The 14,185-nt window shown below is 41.1% G+C and overlaps 1 protein-coding gene across 20 annotated transcripts in view; it reads left to right on the top strand.

Moving 5' to 3' along the window:
* ptprfb (protein tyrosine phosphatase receptor type Fb) overlaps window positions 1-14,185 on the top strand; it is a 257,682-nt gene that overhangs the window by 159,482 nt on the left and 84,015 nt on the right. For 10 of the 20 annotated variants that reach the window (XM_077555445.1, XM_077555458.1, XM_077555455.1 and 7 more), the window contains 5 exons: window positions 5,015-5,026; window positions 9,406-9,675; window positions 10,729-11,310; window positions 11,383-11,516; window positions 11,974-12,118. In XM_077555445.1, the coding sequence (XP_077411571.1) occupies window positions 5,015-5,026; window positions 9,406-9,675; window positions 10,729-11,310; window positions 11,383-11,516; window positions 11,974-12,118 (1,143 nt within the window). The remainder of the gene's footprint in view (window positions 1-5,014; window positions 5,027-9,405; window positions 9,676-10,728; window positions 11,311-11,382; window positions 11,517-11,973; window positions 12,119-14,185) is intronic. The other 10 variants (XM_077555459.1, XM_077555456.1, XM_077555457.1 and 7 more) reach the window with 1 other exon arrangement.

Here is a 14,185-nt window from a genome sequence, read left to right as displayed (position 1 = left end):
AAAGAAAAGTGCACCGTTTGGAGTTCAATTCATCCAGCATCCAAGGGTTGCGTGTGTGTTTTGTGTTTTCCTTGGCTTTTTATGACTCTAGGGGTGTAATGGAACGCCACAAAACATACAATTGCTGACATTTACAAAAGAAAAAAATTGCAAAATGCTACAATCAATTCTCCACCGAAGGAAGGATTATCAAATAAACATTTGTGTATACAGTTAAAAAATACAGAATACCGAACAGTAAATGTCTTCTTGATGAAATGTATGTTATTGTGCTAATACCTTAAGTCCTGTAGTGTAAATATGAGCGCAAATTACTGCACGCATACCCCTTTTAGAAGTTAGCATTCTTTTTTTGTTCATTGAACCAGTTTTGTGAAACTCAGCAAGTTTTGACCAGGTCCTTTTCAGATTCTTAAATTGTTTTGAAATACAGAAAATTTACACACAAAAAAATATTATTTTTATTTTAAAACTGAATTTTAATCATTTTTATTTTATTTATTTTTATTATTTTTAAGTATTTATTATTATTTTTTGGACATAATAAGGTTTCCAGCCGACAGTGACAACAACAACCAAAAAAACTTTCATTTCAATCTCTTAATTGTACTCGTAATTTTTTAATTCAGGCTGTGATTCATTTCATCATTAGAGCTGTCAAAATTAATCGACAAGTAATTGATTATGAATTTAATCGACAACTAATTTAATAATCGAGTAGTCCTTTGGAGCCATTTTTTAATTTAAAGTTGTCCAAATCTTCTAATTTCAGCACATCAACAATAATTGTTCACTGATTTATGTAGTCCTTCATGAAAGAAGACTGAGTATCTTCTCTGTTTAATCTAAATAAGACATTTGCAAACATCTGTTTTTATTTTGGAAAACAATGACCGAAGCGGTAACATAGTACATCAATCCCTCTTTTTTTTATCACTATATAAATACAAAGTATGAAAGGTGACACCAATCACCGGTTAATAAACACTAATCAAGGGGGGGAAAGTGTTTGTAATACACTTAAATGTAAAATTAAAACGAATCAGACTAGTCCAGTAATCGATTAAATAATCAAAAGATTAATCGAGTCTAAAAATATTCCATAGTGACAGCACTAAACAGGACAATAAAAAAAAAAAAAGTGAACGTGGCCCTGACTTTTGACACCTTCACGAGTTCACTTGCTAACATGCATACATCACGTTAGGAACGTTAAGATTTCACTTAAAAACGTTGTCTGTACAATTAATAAAGTAAAGTCATCAAGAGTTTTAAATGGCATGTAAGAAAAGTGAAACTGCACCAACAAAATATCTGCCTAGTGAGGGACATTATCTTTTCAAGGGCAACAGCGCCATCAAAATTGCTAAATGGAACACGGCAAGCTCCGACAGGTTTTGCTCTTAAATCTTAACTCAAATGTGGGGGAAGGCTACGAATGGGGAGCGCCAAGAAGGGGATGTCGGTCTCGTCTATTAATCAACTGTCACAGGTGCAGACTCGGCCTTTGCCTCCTCTCGCAGGTAATTACAGTGATTTTGTGGCGTGGCGCCAGCATAGCCCACCCTTCTGGCTCCAGTGGGTCTCTAACACCACCCAGGTGGCTGTCAACCCCCTTTTTACCTCCACCCGCCTCGCCCCACACAAATGTACGGATAGAAATCAAACGGAGCGTAACCATTTAAAAAGTGTAGTTGTCTGCGATGCCAAAAAAAGGGCTTGTTTTCGCTCCGTCTTTGTTACCGCGGCGATGGCGAGCGTCAAAACCCCCCGGGCTCTGCTGTCGGTGCGCTTTGATTGGGTCCAAACATGAGCGACGACACCAGCCTCATCTGTACTTTGTGTCGTTTCATCTAGCACACCAAAGGGGAGATTTAGAGGATTAGCGTATCTAGCCTCCAAACTGTAAACATTACTAGCTTTTGGATGTAAAATGGAGTGTTTGTAGAGTTAAAAAGTCTAGCAACAGACAGTATCTCAGCAGCGGTAGAGCTGGAATGTGCCAGATATAAAAACTTGTTTCCCCTATGGAAAATAATGGCGACAATCAATCCCTTCCTAATCATTTTAGAATTGATTATTCCATGGATCAGTCGGATACAATTACATTTTGCGTCTAAGAGCAGGACTCCATGCTACCATGCTAATTTTGTTAGCAACCAAAAATATTCAGTAAAATGTAATTTAATTTAATTACTATTTTTTTATTTTATAATTAAAAATAATAATAATGTGGTCGCACATACTCGACTAAATGAAAAATTGCCACCATTTAGGGGCAGTCTGGAGCCCTGAAGTATGTTCTCAAACTATGATTTGCCCGATTAAGCAATGTAACACCAGATAATTTGATGTTGTACTCATCAACCTTTTTGGAAACAATTCAGTTTCTGGTTTAATCATTGTTTTCCAAAGTAAAAGCAGATGTTTGCAAATGCCTTCTTTTGATTAAAAGCAAAATATAATAAGTCTTCTTTCATGTAGGACTACAGAAATGAGAGATTACTGTAGAGAAGTTGAAATCAGAGGATTTAGCCAATTTAAGGTTATAGTTAGAATTGCTCTAAACGTTGACTTGGATATTAAAATAGTTGTCGGTTAATTTGATAACCGAAATAAAAGCCAATGAAAAAGCAAAACACACTTAAAAAAAAAAACTTTAACTGAATGTCGATATTTTAGGTGATTGAATTTAGAATTTTAATCTTAATTCTAATCAATATTAATAGCAACTTATTGCACGTAGCATTTGACTCACGAGGCACTTTTACAGATTTAAGGCTTATGTGCACAGTTATCAAATATCAAAACCGCACCGACTCGCCCTTGTGTCAAGGTTATTATTATTATTATTATTATTATACATTATATTATACAGGGCGGCACAATATATTGAAAAAATATCAATATTGCCTCATGCAATACACATATTGCAAAGACATGCAATAAGTTTCATATGGAACAGTCAGTCGCTAACTAAAATGTGCACCGCCATCTAATAGTTGAACATTATCGAGAGGTAATTACAATTAACTAAGAATGTATTGAGTTTGCTTATGTTGCTGCATGAAAAAAATGTAATTCTTTCATTAGATAATAAAAATGTCATTTCTTTCCGTACATGTTAAATATCGCAATATCAATATATTTATATTTCGCATTTATATCACTAATCGCATGATTTTCCAATATCGTGCAGCCCTAATTACATGAATTGTGACAGACATTTATCATTTTAGTAATGAGGCACCTTTGCAGAAAATGGGTTGTGAAATTTTACTGCATGCTTTGAATGGGGGAAAGTAGTCCCACCTGGTGGAATTCAATTAATAAAAAGCTTTACATGCACACCCTTATCCAGCGTCATCCAACATCAAGTTGCAAGGCACCATCACACAACACATAAATGGTGTGAAATGTTGATGCATGCTTTGAAAAGGGTAAAGTAGTGATATCTGCTTCACGGTAAGGTAGCCTAAATCTTTTTGTGTAACTTTGCTTATTTAGTTTCAATTTTAGGAACAAACAATCATAACTGATAAATGAAGGACAGTTTATTCATCCCAGGCAAAATGGCTTGAAAGTAAAATAAAATAAAGGAAAAAAATCTCTCTTGGATATCTACACACGTTTTCGCTCAGCATCACTCGACAAACATAACCTTATCCTGTTCCCGCAGTGCAGCCGCCACCCCTTGTCTTGACATTTTATAGCTGCTGCGGAATGATGTCTTCATGTTTCAGCATGAGGGCGGGGGTCTTGTTTTTTCTCCCTGTCCTTGCACACCTCTGTCCATTACGAGCCTTCCGTAGGTGTTGCAGATGCGGACTGGAAAAGGGCGGACTGGAAAAGGGAGGACAGCGTGGGCGGAATGGCGAGCGTCCTCATTTATCAAGCGCTTTGTTCGGCGCGGAATAGCTCCTGTCTGCAGCTGGCCCTTTTCATATATCCATGTGACACGACCATACGTCACATGGATAAAGTGGCGCACTCTCGCTTTGTATTTCTTTTGACTGAAATGTCTTCAATATGTCGGGAAGGACAGCATTTTTATATGTTTATTTGAAAAGGTGAGACCCTGAAAAACATTCCTACTGCTTCAAATGGTTAGTCGTTGCAATGAATGATATGAAAGTACAACCAAGGAAATTAACGTGAATGTTATCACAAGATGTTAGTTACGTCTCTCAAGTAAAAAGGATCATAATGACTGAAACTTCACCCCGGAACTAGAAACCACAGCATCCAAAAGTTTCTTGTATTTTAACTCATTTGCTCCCCAAAACGTATAAAAACGTTCTATTGTAAATAATCCCATGGTCCCAAAAACGTTTTTATGCGTTTTTTTGTGTTTTTACGCGAGAGCAAACAAAAAGCTTTGATGCAGCCTCTGACCTGAAGAGGTCGCTTCAAGCAGTGGTAGTTATTACAAAAAACGACCAGCAAGTGACAGCAGAGTGTAAGAGATCAACAAGGGCCACGTTGCAAAAAGCTCTTTTCCCCAGTGTTTTCAACAGGTTTGTGAATAATGATGAAACTTAGCTATATTCCAATGCTAATTGCTGCAAAATGGAAACAGACACAAATATACTTTTTTTTTTCCTGATGAAAGAAGAGACTCTGATCTTTCTTTTGGTAGGTTCCATGTTTTTATAGCAATGGAGCACAATGTTCTGTTGGCCTTGCAAAATCAGTCAAAATCCAGTAAAACAGCTTGGAGCGAAGGGGGTTACTTCAGTGAAAACGGCTGGGAGTGAATGACTTAAGTGCAAATGCAGCTTCCTGGATCTGTACCTTATGTGCGTGCCTGAATTCTTGCATTATTCAAAACCAAACAGGCCATACAGGGAGGAGGTCGTAAAAGCTGAGCCATTTTTCTCACCTCTGTACATTAGCATCTGTGCCGTGTTACTTGTTCTACATAACACTGTTGTCTTTCACCTGTGTGTTGTCTTGCTCTCCGCTCTTCATTTCCATTGCTCACCTCCATCCAAATCACTTCATCCGTGCACAGATCAACGCGAAGGTTGGTTAACTTTGACTTCTACACCCCACCCCACCTGCCCACCTTTTTAATTTGACACAGACGAACCCCAGAAATTAATTTCCCACAATTGGGAATCTCCCATCACTTAATTTCCTTGTTTTTGTATAATCTTCCTCTCCTTGCATGCTGTCCAATGTCTCTCCCTTACAAAACAGCTTCTGTCAACGTTGCCAAAACACACAAGTTGCTCTCGTGCTGTTTGCTAAAGGCGTTATTAGATCTGTGTTGTATTGTTCTTCCTTAGCAGTCAGTATACCTTCCATTCCTGTCTGTTAGCTCATCATGTGTGATGGATTGATTGTATCTGTGTTCCACAAACTGGTTGGCCAGGTGTTCTGGCAGTAACACTGAACAACAGCAAAGTCACCCAGTCCCATTGACATATTTGTTTCATGCTCCCTTAAAACATATTGAAACATCCAAGAGTTGACAAATGATTCAATAGTAAGGCACCGCCAACCCAGCCAGCTTTTAAGAATGAACTGGCATCACGCTGACAGTCGTGCTGATCGGCCGTCATCATGCGTGCAATCATCAGGGAACTTTGCTGACGCTGCCGGTTTGCACGTCCCGATGGATTGGATTGACTGAACACATTCTGCAATCCTGAGGCGCTTTAAAAAGACCGTTAAATTTATAGATACGCAGGTCTGAGTGGAGACGGGGGCTTTATTTTGTGGTTTTGATAGTCCCGTCGCCCGTCTAGGCGAGCGGCTCTCGTCTGCGTTAGAGACTAGGCGGGGGAATCGATAACAATTACCTGCCCTCCAGTCGTTTAGTTCCGCAGCACCTCTCCAAACTTAACCGCACGCCATGAATTATTCACAGAATTAAGTGTTCAAAATATGTAGGGCCCATTGACTGTCTCCTCTTAGCGCTGTTAAGTCTGCGCTATCATGACAGAATAACAGACACTTTGAGCGTAATGGTCTTGCATTAGGCCCACTTCTCTGCGGGCCTTTTTCGCCAGTGCGTGTTGTGCAAACTCTCTTTGCGTTCAGTGAATGGGAGTGACACCAGTGGTCACAGGGCTACCAGTAGCCAAGAACTGGCTCCTCATATATTAGTCATCCTGCAAATCACTTGTCCAGGCGTTGAGATGCGAAAATCGGACCGAGGCGCTCCTTCATCTTCCTCCTCCTCCTCCCTCCCAGCGTACTTGTGAATCTTTCCGCCTATCTTTCCGCAGCTCCCATGCATGCCTTGCTTGAGAATGTCATCCTTGTCCTGTTCCCAGACCAGCAACACTTCTCGATCTTTCCAATTCTTGCATGTCCAAATCAGCTTCATACCCCCCCAAAAAAGTCATTTTAAGCCTTTACCAACCCCCTTGGTTTTTTTGTTTGTTTTTGTTTCTGAATTTGTTGTATTTGAAAACTGACTCTCTTTTGGCTATTTCCAAGAAAGGCATACACGCCAACGGATTAGTTACAGTTATTGTTGTTGTTAGGGGTTATGGTGTGCCAAACCGTTTAGGTTGATTATGTAAATTAAGTTTGAGGTTATGGGTAAATGTTGGGATTAGTTTAATTTATTACAAGTGTAAGGGATGTTGTTAGCATCATAATCTATGAGGAAGGGTTAGATATTGGTTGTAGTTAGGGGTTTGCATGAACGGGCAGGGTTGGGATTAGGGTTTTTGTTATACCTTGTGAGTAAGGGTTGGGTATAGTGCAGCCAGAGGGTTAAGGAGGCGTTTGGGGTTAAAATTGTCATTATAGGTAAAAGTTTTAAATTAGGGTATCCTTTAGATCAATGGTGTCAAATGAACAGCCCGCGGGTCGGATCAGGCCCTCTAAGAGGTTTTATCTAGCCCGCGAAATGCTTTTTGTAAAGTAAAAACATGAAAAATGCCAGACCAATTAATCAGCCAGCCAGATCAAAAGATATACAGTAAATTCGTAATTTCACAAGCAATCCTCAGATGAGCAATGCAATTTGTACACGGGATTGTCCTGGATGTCATTATTTAAGTTATGGTTTGTTTAAAAAAATAAAAACATAGACCAACATAAATCAAACATAAACATGCTAAATACGACATACATTCAACTACTGGTAACACAAACGCGTATGACAAGGATAACTTGATTAACTGCGGCACTTAATGCATTCTGGGAACAATATATATTTAGTTTGACACCCCTGCTTTAGATAGTGTAACTGTTATTGTTGGAGGTTAACCCAAAGGGTAGCATAATACAACATGCTCCCCACAAATGTGGGCTTTGATTGAAAATACAACATATTTGTTGAAGACCATGTTGTGAAAAAAAGAGAAAATGCCAATACAAGTCTTGGGATCAAAGCTGCATTTTAGGCGATCAAATTTCGCCACGGGTAATAATCACCAAAAATTCAAATGAAAGCATAGCAAATGGTCGGAACAAGCCACCTTTACCTGACTAGAATCTCCAAAGGTGCTTTTGTATTATTCAATTCCACCTGATAATGAAAGGAATAGCAAGCACGGTTGGTAATGATGTTCCAGTCGGAATTAGGTCCGGTGGGGAGGGGTGGGTGATAGGTTGGGAAAAGGGAAGGTGGAGGAGGACTCGAATCTGAAAATTGTATTTTGATGGAGACTTGTGCAAAAAAGAGCCAAGCAATTACCGTCAAGGGCTTTTTTTCACAGGGAAAAACAGATGCTGCAATAGTGCGGGGGAGCGCAGCAGAGTGAAATCTGCAGGGATAGCTTAATGCCATCGTGTTTTGAATACATTCCACCTAGCAGTATCGGGATAGCTATAATGGCATCCCACTGGGGAGCGAAATGTTTGGCTTAGCTTCATTTTTCTCCATAATCAAAAGAAGTCACAGCTCCTCCTCCCAAGCATTCTCTTCATGCCGTGCTTCATTATGTTATCGATTATAAAGTTTGGGTTTCACTGTTGTGTCCGATGTTTACAAAAAAGTTACCAGGAGTGTTGAAAATGGAAGGCTTCTCTTGTCTGTCGGCATTCAAACGCTGGAAACAAGTCATATGTAAATGCTGTCTGCCTGTTTATTCTGGGCCTGGCTTCTCAGAATGGCACATTGGCGCCTCCGCATCAGTGTTTGCCTTGTCCCTCGGCGACGTCAGCGGGCCTTCTCGTCTCCATGGGAACCCCTTTTTAATGTCAGCCCATCTGCATATCACCACTGCACAAAGAGCCAGCAAGCCAGCCAAAGTGAGCGGGGAGAGAGAAGGCAAGAGGGAGGAAGAATTACACAATCCCCTCACTGCAGGGTCTCTCAGTGATGCAACTCTCACCATCGTCCCTCGCAGAACTCCTTTTTTTTTTTTTTTTTTTTTTTTCATTGCCTTTTAGTGGGGTTAGCCCCAAAATTGGCTTGGTAGCAGCCCAGAGCCTATTTTTTATTTTTTTATTCAGCCCCCCCGAAGCCAGTTTGAGTTAGCAACATAAAATTTAATAGGCATGCACATTTGGAATACACCACAAAAAAAGTTTCAAAAAGCCTCAGAAAGACTGCCATTTTGGTTTGGTTTGTGGTAATTAGAAATGGACTTGACGTAGAGATTTTGTCAGATTGATCCCAAATTCGAACCACGTACACGAAACCGATTGGACCTTTTTTATTTTCGCCAGTGCGTTTGGGCACAGCATGGCAGCAAAAGCTTGATGGCTTGCCATAAAGCAGGCTGATAATGGACATTTGGTAGCAATTTTGGCCATAAGCTCTCACACTTGAAAATGTCATAGGCATGCCAAAAATTATGCTCAAAAACACACAAAATGTCTCTCTGACCTTTTGGGTCAAAGCAGCCATTTTAGGTTAATTGTTAGCATTTTTATGGTTCTTTTACTGTCCAGTAGCTACCAAATTTCAATCATAAACTCATGGCAGATGATGTTAACTTGTAAAATATTTCAATTTTAGCTCTTGTCAGCTGAGCATGACAGAGAAGACAACCCACAAATGAACCCATGTCCAAGACGACAGGAAGTCTGGCATTTGTTTCATAACAGACATTTTATAGTCATTTTTTGACCATTTCTTAGGTTCTTGAAAAATAAACTTGTCCTAAAGATTTTGTCCAATTGCTACCAAATTTGAAGCAATTATACCACTGTAGGCAGATGAGCGACGCTAAATTATGAGGACTTTGTCCTTTTATGATGTACTATATGTTTTCAAGTTTTGACTTTTTCGTACTCCTTTTCTGGTCGTCAATACAGTGTTGCAGTATTTTTCTATTGTTTATTTTTTGTTGTTGTTGCACTGCATGTTGAAAACAATCTCGTTTAATCAAGTTTAATGACTTGCCAAATAAGAACAAACTCGAGGTCAAAGAGCATCATCGCACTTATAAAATTCTAACTACTCCCTTCCTTTGTCCCGTCCCTTCTCTTCAGTACGCAGAGTTCCGCCCAGGTTCTCCATCCCGCCCACCAACCAGGAAGTAATGCCGGGCGGCAGCGTCAACTTGACGTGCGTGGCGGTGGGCTCGCCCATGCCCTACGTCAAGTGGATGATGGGCTTGAAGGAGCTGACCCGCGAGGAGGAGATGCCCATGGGACGTAACGTGCTGGAGGTCACCAACATCCGCGAGTCGGGCAACTACACCTGCGTGGCCATGTCCTCGCTGGGCATGATCGAAGCCACGGCACAGGTCACTGTCAAAGGTGAGAGTCTTACGAATGGGTCTGCTCACCATTGAAGCTTTCCCGACGGCAAATATGAGGTAGTGTGACTGCAAGCAATCCTCCGAAGAGCAATGCAGTTTTTACACAGAACTGACCTGGATGTCATTATTTTACACACAACCTTAAGTTACGGTTTGTTGTAAAAAAGATAAAATAAAAACATAGACCAACATAGATCAAAGAAAAAATTGCTGAATACGACACACATTCAACTAGTATCACAGACGCATATGACATAGATTAACGTCCTATAACTTCATTAACTGCGCCACACAATGCATTCTAGGAACAATATATATGCATACAGTATAACATTCCCAAAACTTCCATTTTCATTTATGTGTTATTTTTTGGAACAACTGTTTATAACTGACGCAGTGAAACCAATTGTTTTTAATTTATATACCATGATTTTACCGGTCCGGCCCACTTGGTAAAATAATATATAATTTCTTCCTTGTGGCCCCTGAGCGAACATGAGTTTGACACCCCTGGATTAGACCTTCTTCCACAACTAGCAGAGAAAGGGCTCTATAGCCGTGTTTTTTTGGCATTCAATAAATAGTTAATCTGAGAATATGCAATATTAGTCACGGATGTATAATATTGCAAGCATTAAAGGTAAAAGGACGAGTGAAAGTTCCCTCCGAACTTTTCACTTGGTGCCATGACCCGGATAAGCAAGAAATAAAATACACAAAAGAAAGGTGCACACCTGCTAGTATTTCTTTACGCTGTTGCTGCAGTGAGCCCAGAGTGTCTTCTTGGCTGCAGGGCTTGCTTTTCTCACTGCCAGTTAAATCCACTGTCTTTATTGCTTCATTCTCTTTTTGTTCCTTTATCTTTTACATTTGAACTTCAACTCCTAGTCTCCACTTGTTATAATTACAAATTTTGAGTAATAAATTACAACAACAAACACAACCTTATTCTCACTGCCGTAGTCTAATCACGGATACGTTTCATATCTGAAGGCACCACTATACCTGTATTTGTACTCAAACCGTTCTCCAATTCATTGTTTTTCTTTAGCCTTGCCGAAGCCACCCGTTTCTCTCATGGTGACCGAGAGAACAGCCACCAGCGTGACGCTGACATGGGACTCTGGCAACCCGGAACCCGTGTCCTACTATATGATCCAGTACCGGGCCAAGGCATCGGACAACGGCTTTCAGGAGGTGGAGGGCGTCGCCACCACGCGCTACAGTATCGGCGGCCTCAGCCCCTACTCGGAGTACGAGTTCCGCGTCATGGCAGTCAACAACATCGGCCGCGGTGCGCCTAGCGAGCCGGTGGCGACACGCACGGGCGAGCAAGCCCCGTCGTCGCCCCCGCTGCGTGTCCAAGCGCGCATGCTGAGCGCCACCACCATGCTGGTCCAGTGGGACCCGCCCGAGGAGCCCAACGGGCACATCCGGGGTTTCCGCATCTACTACAGCTCGGACCACACGGCGCCACTCAGCGCCTGGCACAAGCACAACACGGACGACAGCAGCCTGACCACCATCTCCGGACTGACGCCCGACATTACCTACAGCCTTAGGGTGCTGGGCTTCACCTCCGTGGGAGATGGCCCGCCATCCGAGGTCCTTCAGGTCAAAACCCAGCAGGGAGGTGAGTGTCCAAACGCCCCCTGTTGGTCAGTCTTTGGCTACATTCTCTTTTAATCTCTGTTTTCTCTCTCAGTCCCATCCCAGCCGTCGGGCTTCGTGGCTGAAACAGAGCTGGACACTCGTGTCTTGCTTTCCTGGCTGTGGCCCCTCCAGGACCCCATCATCAAGTACGAGTTGCAGTACTGGGAGGCCGGCACAGACAACAAGGTTAGAAACTAGGGGTGTCAGGCAATTAAAAATTGTAATCGTAATTAATCGCATGACTTCAATAGTTAACTCACGATTAGTCGCAAATGTTATATCTGTCCTAAATGGTCAATAAAATGTACAATAAATACACTTGTTAACATAAAAGTGGAAAAAATGTTAAATAGAAATATGGCTGCATCATGTATTCATTGATACAGCAATTTCATAATAATTAAATTGAGTTAAAATTAAAAAGATGTACTGCACTGTAAAAAAACGAGTGTTGAGGTAATGTTTCTGCCACGAGATGGCATAATTGCATTTCTAAGACATTGGTGGCAGCTCATTGCATTTTTCTTTTCATGTCAACAGATATCTAATCTTTAACATGAAATAACTTGTGAAACTCTGCACATTTTTTTAATTGTAAAATACAACTTGACCTATTTTGACTCCAAAACTCTGAACTCGACAGATACATGTGACCTTCGATCCGGCCGGCTCTTACGCCGTGGACGGCCTCAAGCCCGACACGGTCTACCGCTTCTCCCTGGCTGCCCGCTCCGAAATGGGCTTAGGCGTCTACACGCAGGCCATCGAGGCTCGCACCGCCCAGTCCAGTAAGTCAGTCATCTTTTATTTTGTTTTATCTCCTCTCTCCCGCCGGTAACCAAATAAAAGTCGCCCGCCAGCCGGCCGAGGTCATCGCTTTTAACACGCAAAGTTGAGTTACTAAAGTGGCAGACAGCGTGGGTTCCCCGAGTGTCAAAGTCAATTTCAGCACAGCATCAAATGTTGTCTGTGCATCCGCCGTCCTTGTCACCAACACTAACGCTGTCCGTTCATTGGAGGGCCAGGCTCTGTTGTTCAGCGTCAAAGGTAGGTTTTATGTGTCCCCACCACTTATCATCACATCCACTTAGACCAGTAAGAATCCCACCATGCATGTACTGCATGAATCCCTTTGTGTTTTTTCTATGCAATTGGCTGACTCGTCGTCAATCCCTCAAAGAAGCGCTTGAATCATGTGCGTGGTTAAAAGTGTGAAAAATGTATCAGGCTTTTTTACATTTGAAAGAAAAAGAACTACTTTATCTTTAATTTGATCTTGGTTTTCCGCCTCGTCTTTTTCGCACGCTTGCTTTTTTTTGCCCCCGAGGCACGTGTATTTCCCGTGTTTCCTGATTCGACTTTTGTCAAGAGAATAATATACGATGGGTTTGAGTGCCTAAATGGAATACAGAAGCTTTTTCTGCTACACTAAATTGACTTGAACCCTTGAGAGGTCTTTTAATATTCACCGTCATTGTCAAAAATGATCACATTCCCGAAAACTGATGTAAGAATGATCTTTTTTTTATTATTTTGTCTTCCATTTGCAACTTCAAAATCAAAGGTCATATTTGATGTGTATATTGAGAAAACCTTAAATACACACCATTGTCAAACAGTACTTGTAATCGTGAGACACTTACCAGTTCAGAAGCAAAACTCTGAAGGAAAAAGGTTTAAAGGCTTAAAATGTTACTGCATGTTTGAATTGGATAAAAGTAGCAACAACTGATATAAAAATTAAAAACAACATTAATAATGATGCACACTTACTGTATCAGTTAATTGTGAAACATTGCTGATTGCTTTGAATGACGATAAACTAGATCAGGACAAACATTGAAAGTCCAAATTGAATTGTCAACATGTAGGAGTGAAAAAGTTTAAGTTAATGACAAAGGTAAATGTCATCAATCAAAAAATGGCATTTATTCATAGGATGTATTTTGTTGTTAGGACCAAATGTTCTGTCTGTGTTATGTTGCCATTTTGGGCAAATTTATGGAACAAAGGATGATTTTTAAAAATTGTCCCCGAAAGAATTTTCTTGGGCCTATTCAGACGGATTTCATTCAACACATTCAAAATGGATTGCAAAAAAGGGGAACGGCACAACATGTCCCTTGGGGTTAATTAGTATATCAGTTTCCCATTTGGAGCTCACTGTTCATCGCGCCGCATCTTAAGAAGGACACTTTGTAGGCATGCTCGCTTTATATCCCATCTTATTTCCCCTTTGTGGTGCTGAATCGGTGTTGTGATGAAGACAGATGCATGCCGTTGTGTTACAATGCATACCTCTGGACTTGGGAGCTTTCTCACCGTCGCACGCTGAGGCTGTTAATTAGCCGTAACGACTGATGAGTAGCAGCTTCATCCGGATGCGACTTTCCATATGTTAGTAAAATCCCAACCGCCGCTACGCTGCTTCTTGGGCAACAACGTGCAAACATCACTTGACACTTGTTCGCACCCTCGCGCAGTTGTTTGCTCGCTTCGTCGAGGGAGCAGCGGGAAGCAGATAGCAGTTCAGGGCAAATTACATCTTTATGAAAACACTGACCTGTAAAATTCTCTAGGATATTTTATATTCTGCCCCTGCTGTTGTCATTGTTTCACGGTCCCGCGCGTAATATGAAGTGCAACAACACACACTTACTGTACATACACACAGACACACACACCCATCCATGTAATAGAACAAAACTCTCAGTCCAGAGGTAGCGTCTTTGTAGTTGAGAAAGCTTTTTGTATTGATATTGCTTAAATTGCTGGGCGAACAATACACTTTTAATGGACAAAAATATTGGGACAAACCCCATTAACCCTCAAAATATGAACCTGTCGTCCCCGAC

Source organism: Vanacampus margaritifer, chromosome 2 (assembly GCF_051991255.1).
Source record: "Vanacampus margaritifer isolate UIUO_Vmar chromosome 2, RoL_Vmar_1.0, whole genome shotgun sequence".
Classification (NCBI taxonomy): domain Eukaryota; kingdom Metazoa; phylum Chordata; class Actinopteri; order Syngnathiformes; family Syngnathidae; genus Vanacampus; species Vanacampus margaritifer.
The sequence above is the reverse complement of the archived record's forward strand: the minus strand, read 5'-3'. Positions and strand labels throughout refer to the sequence as shown.